Consider the following 13,633-nt stretch of genomic DNA (forward strand, 5'->3'; position numbering starts at 1 on the left):
TGATACATTTACATACTCAAAGGTCAAAACATTGAAATCTCAAACAACAGTTAGAAATCTCACTCTTAGCCTGTCTCTGCTCACTGCACTTTCTATATGTAACCATTTAAATTAGTTTCTTATATATTCTGCCAGTGTTTCTTGATGTAGATCCAATCAAATATGGATTTTGAGTCTTATTTTTCCCCTTCTTACACAAAAGCGATATACTTTAATATACACTTACCTTTTTCACTTAACAATATATCCAGGACATCTTTCCATATTGATAGCTAAAGAAGATTCTAATTTTTTAAATTACTACACGATATTATATTATGTGAATATGCCATAGTTTTTGTTTGTTTGTTTGTTTTTAATATAACTAGTCTTCAGAAAGGCCTCAAAGATAAGTTAACATGTGAACAAAGACTTGAGCTGGTGAGGAAGTAAGCCATGTGGCTATCTGGGGAAAAGTGATAGAATCAGAGGAGACTGCCCGTGCAAAGGGCCCAAGGCTGGAGCAGGCCTAGCTTGCTTGTTTGAGAAACTGCCAAGGTCAGTGTGGATGAAGGGGAGAAGTCAGAGCATTAACAGTAAGACATTGTAAACACATTTGCTTTTACTCTAAGTGAGATGGGGAGACATTGCTGGGGTTTTGAGCAGAGAAGACGTGACTTATGTTTGGAAAGGCTCACTCTGGCTTCTCTGTTGAGAATAGACATTAGGGAAATCAGTTTGGTGGCTATTTCAATAAGCCAGGTGAAAGATGATTATAGCAGGGAGGCTTGTTAGGTGGTTATTATAATAATCCAACCAAGAGATGATTGTAATGGAGAAAATAATAAGTGGTTGGATTCTGGGTATATTTTTAACATAGAGCCAGTAAGTTTTGTGGGTGAGTTTGATGTGGATTTTGAGAGAAAACAAAAAGCAGGTAAGAGTCCAAGATTTTTGGCCTGAACAACTAGAAGTATGGAGTTGCTTTTTACTAAATGGAGGAAGATTGAGGCACAAACAGATTTTAAGGAAAAGATGTGAGTTTTTATCTTAGGCCTTTCGAGCATGAGCCATCCAAAGAGACCTGTCAAGACTCTATTAGCCATCCAAATTGAGAAATCAAGTGATCGGGAATTGGATATCAGTCTGTAGGTCAAGGTAGGGGTCTGGGTTGGAGATATAAATCTGGGAGTCCAGTAGCATTTGGATACTACTTAAAGTTCTTCATCTGAATGAGATTTCAGGGAGTGTGTACAGATGAATGAGAGAAGAGGAACAAGGACTGAGCCCTGTTCCTCTTCCAACACTAAGAGATTAGGAAGATGAAGAGGAGATATAATATGATAGTAAAGAGGATCAATTAAAGTTGCAGGATGAAAACTAGAAGAATGGGTGGTCCTAGAGACCATGGTAGAGAGGGAATAAAGAACTGTCAAAAAAGTCAAATAGAATGATAACTGAGAAATGACTGTGGGTTTAACAACTTGGAGCTTATTGGTAATTTTAATGAGGGGTCAAAGCCAGATTAGAGGAAACTAAGGAGAGGATGAAGGAATTGGAATTGGAGAGAATGAAAACTCTTTCAGAGAAGGGTTGCTATAAAAAGGAGCAGAGGAACAGGATGGTACCTGGAAGTAAATTTTTTTAAAAAGTGTAAAAATGTGTGTGGTGTGTGTGTGTTAAGATGGGTTAAGATCCTTGGGAGAGAGAAGTTTAGGAGCCTTACAGGCCAGGATATTAGAATGTTGTTTGTGTGAATATTGGAGTCACCAAGAATTATGATGGTAGTATTGGAAAAAAGACAGACAGTGAGCTGGGAGCTGAGAGCTCAAGGTGTTAGAAGAGTGGCTGGGGGTCTGTAGATGATTGCAAAAAGGGAGGTAACGAGTGGAAGTCTATAACATGAAATTATATCTAGTTTTTTCTGTTGTGAGGAAGGAGGGAGATTTCCTTCCCCACGTTGGGTGGCAATGGCTCCACTCAGGACTGAATTACATAATTTTTGAATTTTTTATAGTGAAACAATCATGTTTCTTCATGAAATATTTCATCAAGGACTGAAGGCAAGGATAGCAAACTGGCCTACTTTAATTTTAGGTAAGTGCATGCTTTAGTGATATAAGATTTTCTCTTAATATGGCTACAGTTAGAATAAAATAACTTCGACATTATTCAGCTAAAGCTGTTGAGTTTTCCTGTTGATCTGTTAGCTTCTTTAACTATGGGGAGTCTGTCTCATTGGCCTTTGGCCCTGCCATAGTGGTTGCCTTTCCCCTGGCCTATCATAGTCATCTGGACCAGAGTCAGGCTCTGCTCCCGGGAGCATTCTGTCAGATCACTCATTCAGGCATCTGGACTGGGGTCCCATGCATGCATGACATCTGGTGCTGGGATCCACTCTCTGCCATTCCCATTGAGTGATCACCCCTGCACCTTAGATAATTTACTGAGCACCAAAAGAAACTGCCATGTTTACTTCTTCTTTCCAGCTGATCTGTTTGATATTTTGCTCCCCATGCTGAACATTTATCAAGAATTTGTGCGTAATCACCAGTACAGCCTCCAAGTGCTTGCCAATTGTAAGCAAAACAGAGATTTTGACAAACTCTTAAAGCAGTATGAAGCCAACCCTGCCTGTGAGGGGAGAATGCTGGAAACATTCTTGACCTATCCGATGTTTCAGGTAAGTCATCTGGGATGCATTTTCTAAGTCACTGGTTCCAGCTTGATGTTTCTGATATCTAGTGTGACCAGAGCAAGATGTGCAAGGACACCTTGTGAGGAATTATGGTACATATGCATCATCTATCATCTTGACTTGACCCTGAGATAAACAAATTTATACCACACATTCTGTCTCTGTCTAGTATATGTGAGACAACCGGGCATTTTTGAGACAATTAAATCAAGAATGATTTTTTTGAAAAGCAGCACAATTTTCCTGTTACAGAAAAATTCCACACAGACCTCTTCCATGAAGTCTCCTCCTCCAGCATGTTTAAAAATATTACTAGGTTTACAGAAATAGGATGCTGTGCAAATGTTCCAGTGTATGCTAGTTGCATAAAAGGCTCCCGAAGAGTAGAGTGGACTGCTAAGAAAGCCTTTGTTTTCCCGCCCATCCTCCCCACCCTGTTGTGATTGATGTTGAGTCTCCTTTGGCTGGAGCTCTGGAGAGTAAAAGGAGGACCTAGCCACAGAGGCCATGGAGACTTAAAAGTCAGAGGCACTGGCTGGACCTGGAGACTCTTGGCCCCCGTGGGATGCTGCAGGGAGGCTGGGGCTTGTTTTGACATTCACTTCTTGGGAGTAGAGCAACCCAAAGGACCAAGTACACTTGTGTTCTTTCCTGTATCCTGGGCTTTACCATTAAGAGTTCTCGAGTGAGAAGTGCAAAGGCCAAAATATAAATTGAATTGCTTGTTCTTTTGAAAAGTGTTGATTCTGTTCTTTTGGAAAAGCATCAAGTGTTCCCATTGTGGAATTTGTGGGGCTTCTGGCCAGCCCTGCAGATTGTCGTGTGGTAAACCAATTCTGCTAATGTGTGTTAAGGTTTCTGTGGGGAGCTTTGTCGCCCCGGACAGCCATCTCTGACCCCGGCCAGTCATTTTGTAGCCTCAGAAAGAAATGTTGCTCTGGTTTGTAATTGTTGGTCTTAAAGTTTGTCAATCCTGCTTGAAATTCTGGAAGTCACCATAGAAGATTTTTATAAACCAAAAGGATGCATTTGAAACAACTTAAGTATAGTGAAACTTTATAATGTTATTGTGTTTTTTCATCAGAACAGAATTATTTGAACCCTTTGCCTCTCTGAGGAAATATTTTACAAGGAAAACTTCAAAATAATAAACAAGGTTTCTTTTTTGGTAACCTTATATAAAATCGTAACTGAAGATTTTATTTAAAGTGAAACAAACTATTTTACATAGTGTAATGTTCTTCCGAGATTCTGTTTGAATCTTTGGCAGTTATCTCTAGAATATGTTGAAAATACCTTAAATTGTGTCTGTTCAGCAGCCCCAGCTCAGGTGAACATACAAAGGTAGAGTTGTGAAAGACACATGAAACATTCAGAGAGGTTCCTAGCTCCCTTTCTGACAGCCCACAGATGTCATTCCAAGAGTCGTTTATAGCTCCCTGGTGTGACTCTCTCAGTGTTTTAAAGTAGCAGAAGTACACTTGCACTTTAGGTGATGTGTCCAAAAACGGTGAGTGCAGAGCCTTGGAAAGGCCTTTGAATTTCTTAAAAAATGCTGCGATATTTTCCCACCACCCTGCTCTCCCTCCCCCTGGAGTTTAAGCCCAATAACGAAGACTTGAGTTTTGATTGACCCCAAGGAATTCCCATAATGTCAAAAAAGGACCATTGGACTAGGAATCCTGAGGAGAGCTGGATATATTGCTCACCTTTCAGTCATAGTATTGGGGAAAATAATTGGACCAATCTAAATCTCTTTTTCTTAATTTTGAAATTGAGGCAGCTGAGTTCTAGTTGTCTCCCAGAGCACTACCTCTCTGACTCTGTGATCCTATGCAGACTAGGCTGGTTCTGAAAGTTTGTGTTGGGTAACTACGTGGTGGTGCAAGGAGCCTGGCGTTAGTCTAGTGCATACCCTGCCCCCCACCAAGACTGCGGTGGCCCCAAACTCTGGAATTGAGCTTTAGAACAGTCAGTTGTTGAGATTCTCTGGCTTCTTCCAAATCAGGGTACCCAAAGGACTCAGCTTATGAGAGCCATTGTTCTGGGAAAAGCCTCAAACTTAAAGAATTTAGCCAGAATTGGTCCAACTGCAAGAAATGTGCAAATTGAAAGAGCATCGAATTTTGTTCTTTATTTATTTGCTTACCTATAACTATTTTGCTTCCTTATAACTCTTTTGAATAGACCAAGAGGGGAAATCATCAGAATTTGCTGCCCAAGGGCCTCATCCTCCTTCATGTCTCGCCTCTGTCTTATTCACATGGTGTCTCTCCCTCCTACCCTCTCACTGGAGTGACCATATGAAACATTTGGGGGCAAACTGCCCTTTGTAGAAGCCTGAGGTTTTTTGCTTACTGGATCCATGTTCCCTTTTGGTCCTTTCACTAATGAAATAAAAATAGTCATGAAGGCATTTGCTCCCTCCGGTGGTCCAGATGCAGCCACTTCCTTCTGAATTAGCAGTGGTCCTTGCACTTCTGCCTTGTTGTAGGCCAGACACCTTGGCAAGAGGCTGGAATGCTGCACTTTTTTTTGCATAGTGCCAATGGAAGAGAAGACCCTAGTTCATATTGCCAAGGGGCCTCTGCCCAGACTTTTTTTTTGAGCCTAGATATGGGGCAGAGGTTGGTGTGCAGGTGGAGAGAGAAGGTGAGGTGATCAGAAGCTTTTCGCTTGTGTATGTGTAGAAGAAAAAGGTGTTATATTCCACCTGTTCTGGGCCCTTTGTCCAGTAAGTCTGTTGCTGCTGTTAATGAACTATTTCAAACTATGGAAACATGAAGGGATTGTAGAATTTGGATGATGCAATAAATTTATCCTCAACTGAACTGTCAGACAATTAACTCCAAGTGTTGCCAAGAAATTTGTTATGGGAAATAATGGAGTCATTAGCATAATTTTTATTTAGCAAAGACAGTGGCTTGGCTGGTACTGTTTCAGTTGGCTTCAGCTGCTCATAAGTCGATAGGTAAGCCGATCACAAAATGCTCCTGACAAGAACAGCGCTATTAGATGTTCTCCAGAAAGTAGCCGCCTATTTACTATAATTGGAGAGCAAGCTAATTAATGTCTGTAAAGCGACAAGTATTGTTCCATAATTGAAAGCAGAATTACGATTCATCTAGATAGTACTTTCTATGATTCTTGGGTTTTTTCGAGAATAGATTTATAATCAGCTCTTGAATATACAGATGAGCTTTTGAAGAGCTGTCCACTTGTCTGCAGAACACCCTTTGCTTCTTGGCAGTTTCCGTCTTGTTTGTGCCCGCACTAGAAAGTAGAAAGGGCTAGTTACTAAATTTTAAATCTATCCTCTTTTATCTTAGCCAAGGAGCTCTCTAAAATAGCTTTAATTAATGGGGGAGGATCCTGAAGCTATTGACTAAACTTAGTTTTGTGGGTTTTCAGTGCGTTATAAGTAGCAGGCTCTCCCACTCCTGCCCTCTTCGTTACAAAAATTGAATACATTAGCTGTTGATTGCCTTAATTTTCTTGTAAAACTACTAACTTAGAGGCAAACTTTTATCAGTCTTGAGATTATACAAAAGGGATTTCTGAAAGCATACTTATCCCAGGAGCCTTCACCAAGTGGGACAGCCTTACAGGCCGTTTTAGCGAGAAGCTTACAGGAGGGAGAGAGGGAGAAAGCATCCTGTACACGTCCTTCAGAGAGAGGAGTCTCTTGTGCCCTGTCCTCCTATGGCTAAGGAATCTTTATGCACTTCCAACACTTCAGTTTGATGACATTTCCTGGAGCGATTCCAGAGCAGGAGCTGCAGATTGATTTCTGCGCTGATGGTGCTGCTCTCTGTGCCTTGTGCATAAATGTGGACACTCAGTAAATACTAGTAAATAATCCAATGGAGAGCACCACCTGCATGGGAGCAAAGGCGGATCTGTGGACAAAGCCTCAGGTCAGAATGGAAGAAGCTACCCAAAGGGCCCTGGGAAGCTTTTACTTTCTTCATTCTCAGAGGTCCTTTCAAGTGCTGACTGAGACCTCAGTTCCATAGAAGAGACACAGAGGCGGACTCATGACTGGCTCTGCCAATCACCATGAGGCCACCTTAGGCAAGTTACTGGGCATCTTCATAGTTTGTTTCCTTATCTGTAAAACGGGAAATAATCCTTATGTTGCTGGAAGATTGATGCATGTGCAAACCTCGAGTACCTGATATGACCCATAGTGGGCAGTGTTATAGTAGTTATTGTTCATGTATGTTATTATTAAAATTAAACCCACTTCCCCTGCTGTCTTAAAAATGTTAGTTTCTAAGCCAATAAAAAATAAATATTTTGAAACACTATAATTTGAGTTAAATGTCTGTTGTGGTCTATTAAAACCTTCATGGGATTTGGTAGAGTTTCTGCCTTTGACAGACTTCTGATAATCTGTTAATAAACAAAAATACAAGTAAGTAATCTAATTAAATAATAATTTTTACTGCTAAAAGGATGAGTAGAGGTTAAACAGGATCAAGTGAATGTATCTTTTCTCAAGTTTTAATTCTAAAAGAGAACATCGTAGTAGGATTCAATTTTTTAAAAAAATTGTGAAAAGGCAAATATATATAAAATATAGACTCAAATAACTAGATGATAGCTATATCTGTTTCCCTATGAATCAATTTTCAAAAATTATGATTAAGGAATGTATGATTATATTAAAAATCTAAAGAAATAATTGTTTCTTTGTAACAATATCTTATTACCCTTTTTATGTGTCCTTGATGAAGTGTGTGTGTGTGTGTGTGTGAAGTTTGAAGTATAGTTTATTTTAAATGTATTTCTTTAAAAATGTATTTGTAAAACAAAACTGTAAGAGTAGAGATGAGCTTCTTGGAGGTGATGATGGCACAGTAGAGAATGTCCCAGTGTTTCTCATCCTCACCTCTTGCTCACACTGGCCTTTGCATTTAGATCCCCAGGTACATCATCACGCTTCATGAACTCCTGGCTCATACACCCCATGAGCATGTTGAGAGGAAAAGTCTAGAGTTTGCTAAATCAAAATTGGAGGAACTGTCCAGGTATGTGGAAAATTTATAATAAAGTCTTGATATTGAAAAGTGCAGCTTAGTCTTTCATGGAAGCCTAATCTGTCTAGAGAGCAAGAAACAAGACACAGTATCTCTTCTTAGATTTACCTGAACGTTTCATACTAGTTCTTGAGGTTTAAGTTCGAGAAGTTTCACATTTTTTTTAGGGTAATAGAAAAATGATTTTTTGTCGTATTTTTGTATTCATATTTGGCAAGAAGTTGGAAAATATATGTTTTGGATTTATCAGTGACTTTTCAGTGTTTTTGGCAGTTATTTATATCTGTGTTCCTTTATCTTATTATATAGGATAAATGGTATATGGGTCTCTACTTTGCCTCTAAGAAGTGACATCCTAATTTTAATGAAAGTAGCTGTTCATAAAAAATATGTTGCTCTCCTGTTGCATTTACAAGCATCATTCCCAGGATACTCATTTATCGCCGGCCAACTTATCATGCAGAGTCATAAAGTACATTGCTTTGGGTAATGACTTGTTGAAGCCTGCACATTCAGGCTGCTTCTCCCATAGCTCCTGTTACATTTATGCAAGTTCCCGGGTGGAGCTCTTCTTTGCTTACCTGCAAGGGCAATAGAAAATATGTCTTACTGTGATCCTGTATGTGTTATGTTTGACAGGATAATGCACGATGAAGTGAGTGACACTGAAAACATAAGGAAGAACCTTGCCATAGAAAGAATGATCGTAGAAGGCTGTGATATTTTGCTGGACACCAGCCAAACTTTCATCCGCCAAGGTAAGTCCCCATTCAGCAGACTCACAGTCTAAGTGATCTCTGCTACTGGCACATTATCACTGACAGATCCAGGAAAGCATGTTGGAGCAGGCTTGATTTGGTTGTGTGGTTAATGCTATTTGTATAGGACATCCCCATGGCCTTGACCAAGGCTGTGGTTGAGGCCCACTTTTGTGGTGTTTCTTTTCAGGGGCCATGAAAAACAGCAACACAATAATAGAAAAAGCACAAGTGGGACAGTAAGTCACATTCTGACTGGACTCTTGCCCTCAGTGGACAGGACATTCTCTACAGCTCCAAAGAGGACAGATCAGTCTGGCCGATTGGAATGTCAGTGCCAGGTGGTGATGACATCCAGGCACAAGCTTAAGAGGAACTTGCATTAGTCAGAGCTCTTCCACCTAGCAGTGGAGACGATATCTGAAGGGAAAACAGCTGTCTGCTCCCATTTTTCATCAGCACTTCTTGAGGCCCCACATTATATGATTTGATTCAATTGGTAACTCCAGTTGCCATGAACTGTCTCACTTTTGACCCTTGCCACACTTTGGTAATGGTGAAGATATCTTATTTATGGGGTGTGCTTTGGAGATATTAAGCTTTTGAAGAGCTGAAAAACTGTGGAGAAGCAATAGCCTAATGGTGTATGTCCCTCCATGGCTCTCATCCCAAAGTGCGGGAAGTAAACCACATCCCAAGTTCTTTTTAAGTGCTTATGCGTTCCGCAGGAGGGGAACATGCCCCTGAAATTGATTTGAGACAATATATTGCACACACTTATAATTTTGAACTTGGTGAGAAGTGACACATGAATTTGGAGCTAGAATTAACCTTTTATGTGGTTTCTTTTTATAAGATGCCAATATTATTTAATAAGATAATTTGTGTTTCTGTCACCTTTACCAAAATGTGCTGCTGAAAATATTTTTTACCTCATCAAACAAGACATTATTTGTGCTGTGCACATTAATTTTTGCATAGAATACATTAAAAAATTAACACATGCTGTTTTATTTTGGAAGTCTATTTTAGGAAATTATACGTTTTCTCGTTTTTTGGCTTTTCATATTAACTTTTCTTTAAATAATAGTGTAATATAATGCTAACAATGCTAGGCCTTCCTAATTTCCCCTCTGTTCCTCCGTACTGACTCCTGCCTTCCTGGCATTTGTCTGGCTCTGTGCCTTTACATGTGCTGTCTCCAACCTTGGGGGCCCAGAATGCCCTTACCCTTCTCTTTCATGCCTCTCGAAAATTCTACTTGTTCTACCAGGCTCAGGTCAGACACCTCTAAGGAGTCTTTAAAAAATTTCCCTCATCTTCCCCTTCCCTGCCTTCCCCTCCTTTCCAGTTAGAATGAATTTACCTTCCTCCTCATTTCCAAGGCCCTTTGCTTCTGGTGCATGAATTTCATCTTCTTGCGTATTATATGTACATGTTTGCATGCCTGTCTCTCCCAGTAATTATAACTCTGAAGGGCAATGTTTATATGATTTCTCTCTTGCCTAGTACTGTGCTTTCCATGATAGATGCTTGGAAGATGTGCTTTGGATTAAATTGAATTGCTTGTTGAATTGCAGTTTTGGTTGTAAGGTGTCTTATTTTGTATTTTTCTTGTGTTTAGAGTTTACTGAAAAATACTAATTGACTTGAGCTTTATGTGAAAATGGAAAAAAAGTTTCTACTACTTATTCAATTTCTGAAAGGACTTTTGATAGATAAGGATTATTACACCTAAACATTTAATATATTTCTGCAAACTTATACTGTTTTGATCTAAGTTTGTAAAACCATCTATAATGAAAAATGCTGGATGTTCGAAATATTGAATAAGTCATATTTTTTAATTTCCCTGGAGGAAAATCGATCTTGAGCCACCTCTCCCTTTGATTCAAGTCAAGTGGTTATTTATCGCTTGTTCTGTATCACGTGTTTAAAGCACTCCTATCAGTTATTAATATATCTGATGTTGTTTTTATATTGATGTTGATGCAATAATTTGCCTTTCAGCAGTATTCTTCTGTGTTGTTTGATTTGGTTGGTCTGTTTAGGAATTACTCAGTAAAGGTGGTTTTAAAAAATCAGACCTTAATCTGAAAGCAGAAAGTTATCCAATTATGGACAATTTGGTTGGAAAGTTTGCATTGTTTTGCTTTGATTACCCCCTATTATCACTTTTACTAAATACCCTTAATGTGCTTTAAAACCCATTGAGGTGATTTTTTTTTTTAATTCCTTTAAACTTTGAGGGATTCTATTTTCTATGAAATGGACTACAATTTATATCTAACTGTGAGCTACTATTTGTGGTATTTACTTCTAGGTATGATATAAGGTCTGTTTCATTGTGTGTGTGTCAGCATGCACAAATGTATATGTGGAGATATGTTGCATGTTTTAAATTTAAATGAACATTTATTCTGAAGACTAGAAAAATAAGTCATCTGAAAGGCCTCCTCAGACTGGGGCATCAGCTAATCTTGAATGTCAGTCCATGGGAATTTAGTGATTGAAACAACAGAAGTTTAATTATAAATTGATTTCAATTATTAGACAGTTGATGAGTAGAATGCAAACTACTGTAACATATCTGTGGTCTGATATTGTCATATATTTCCCAAAGTCTATTCAAAGTTTGTTGAATAAATGTTTAAGTGTCTGGGGCAATAATAGCCACATCACTGGAGGTCAGATTCTGTCTCCTTCATTTTTTTGCTGTGTGATATTGGGCAATTTACTTAACCTCTCTTTGTCATAGTTTTCTCTTCTTAAGTTGTAGTATCTATAATTTAGGGTTCTTATGAAGATTAAATAAGTAGTTAATGCTAACCAAAGCATCTAGACTAGTGCCTGTGAGGTTATGACATCAACTTTAAAAACCAAGATCCAAATTTTGAAATGAGTTTCTATTTTCAATAACACAAAATATATATGAATATTTAGTAGAAGATAAAGGCACTTTAAATGGGCATTTTGTACAAATTCCATCATACATAGTCAACGTTGTCTTATGGAAATGTGAATCAAGAAATTAAATAAAGGTGACTGAATTCAGAACGAAATGCACTGAAATGAGAGATGGACATCTCTGGTATCTTAATCATTCCCATACTCAAAATCATGTACTTTTTCAGTGTACTAGTGGTCTTTGAACTTGTAACATGGGGTCTAGCAATAGTTATACCTTCCCAAAAGCCTAACCCGGTAATCTGGAAATTGGTCTTCATTCTTTTTCATTACAGAGTGGAATTAAGAATAAGTGCATTACATCATCAAAAAATAGAAAATAAGAGAGAGAGAGAGAGAGAGAGAGAGAGAGAGAGAGAGAGAGAGAATAAATACTGACAAGGATGTGGAGAAAAGGGAAGGCTTGTGCACTGTTGGCGAGATTATAAATGGGTGCAGCCACTATGGAAAAAAGTATGGATGTTACTCAAAAAATTAAAAATAGAACTACCATATGATTCAGCAATTCAACTTCTGGGAATATATCCAAAGGAAACAAAAACACTAACTCGAAAAAAAAAATCATAGCAGCATTATTTACAATAGCCAAGACATGGAAACAACCTAAGTGCTCATTGATGGTGGATGGCTAAAGACATTATGATATATATATATATATTATATGATGAAATCCTATCATTTTTGACAATGTGGATGGATCTTGAAGGCACTGTGTTAATAAGTCAGTCAGAGAAAGGCAAATATTTATGATCTTATTTATATGTGGAATTGAAAAAACAGAATAGAACAAAATAAAACAAAAACCTACCAAACTCATAGAAAAAGAGATCAAATTTGTGCTTATCAGAGGCAGGGGTGGAGGAAGGGGGAATTGGAGGAAGGTGGTCAGAGGCACAAACTTATAGCTACTTGAGATGTAATGTATAACATGATTACTATAATTACACTGCTGTATGATGTATAGGAAAGTTGCAAAGAGAATAGATCTTGAGAGTTCTCATCAGAAGGTGAATTCTTTCTTTTATTGTATCTATGTGAGATAATAGATATTAACTAATGTTATTGTGGTAATTTTACAATATATATAAATCAAACCATCATGCTATGCACCTTAAACTTATACAATGATGTATGTCAATTATTTCTCAATAAAACTGGGAGGGAAAGGTAAAATTGAAAAAAAAAAGGAAAAAAAGAATAAGGGCAATAGCTGGTCTTGAATGCCACTCTATGGGAATTTAGTAATAGAAATAAATTGTGTTGTAAGTTGACCCCAATTATTAGATAGACATGATAGAGATGCAGAGCACCATATCATATTAATGGTCTGATAGGAATTACTAATTTAATACTAATTATTTCTCTAATTTGTAGAGAGGACTCTTTAAGTCTCGTAGTTGTTAAAATGCCATGTCAAACGTAAGATAAAATGTGAAAAAATACACTTAATGTGTTTTTTCCATTATAATTTTTTTATAAACCAAACAATAGTGTTGAAATTGCTCATTTTTAATTCAGCTGTATAGATTTCTATATACAGTTAAAATACAGTCTCCTGGTTGGATATGAGGGAAACAGTTATAGATTAAGCATATTAGTGTGTAGTTGCCAAGGAAACATCTATTTTTTTACCTCAAAGCTGAAATTCACAGTAATTACTAATGTATGACCCAACAGTGTATTCTGTAATTTCTGATTTACAAAATAATTAAGTGCTAGAAACATTTACCAATGACCATATTATTATTGAGTTTTCATAGCCTTGTTAATATTCTTTCTGAAAATGACTCCCAAACCCACTTGTCCACCAAGATATCTGTCTAAGCCCAAGTTTTTCACTCTACCCTAAACGATCTGCTTGAGTGACTCACGACCACCCATGGCAAAGCTGGAACTTACAGCCTTTTCCCATCTATTCCCTTTACAAGTTTTAGTTCTTATGTTGCTGAATCCACTGCCGTCTGCTAGCTGTGCCACTTTGGGAGACTAAACCCTGAGAGCTGTTTAGCCTCTCAGGCCTCAGTTTCCCTTTCTGTGAAATAAGGAGATGATCTCAGTCCTGAAAGCTTTCTGGCCTTAATTCCTTCGAGTGAGTCCCATGAGTACAATGCTTCTGCTGCTATTACTTGCTCATCTGCTTCTCTAAGCATTCTGCCTTGAGCTTTCCCCATGCCTTTCACTCTTCAAAT

The 13,633-nt window shown here is 38.1% G+C and overlaps 1 protein-coding gene across 2 annotated transcripts in view; it reads left to right on the top strand.

Annotated features, from left to right (window-relative positions):
- Positions 1 to 13,633, top strand: part of RASGRF2 (Ras protein specific guanine nucleotide releasing factor 2) — a 195,103-nt gene that overhangs the window by 76,667 nt on the left and 104,803 nt on the right. For both annotated transcript variants that reach the window (XM_039874956.1, XM_039874957.1), the window contains exons 6-9: positions 1,997 to 2,076; positions 2,469 to 2,662; positions 7,601 to 7,710; positions 8,359 to 8,477. In XM_039874956.1, the coding sequence (XP_039730890.1) occupies positions 1,997 to 2,076; positions 2,469 to 2,662; positions 7,601 to 7,710; positions 8,359 to 8,477 (503 nt within the window). The remainder of the gene's footprint in view (positions 1 to 1,996; positions 2,077 to 2,468; positions 2,663 to 7,600; positions 7,711 to 8,358; positions 8,478 to 13,633) is intronic.

This window comes from Pteropus medius, unplaced genomic scaffold (assembly GCF_902729225.1).
Source record: "Pteropus medius unplaced genomic scaffold, Ma_sr-lr_union100, whole genome shotgun sequence".
In the NCBI taxonomy this organism is placed as follows: domain Eukaryota; kingdom Metazoa; phylum Chordata; class Mammalia; order Chiroptera; family Pteropodidae; genus Pteropus; species Pteropus medius.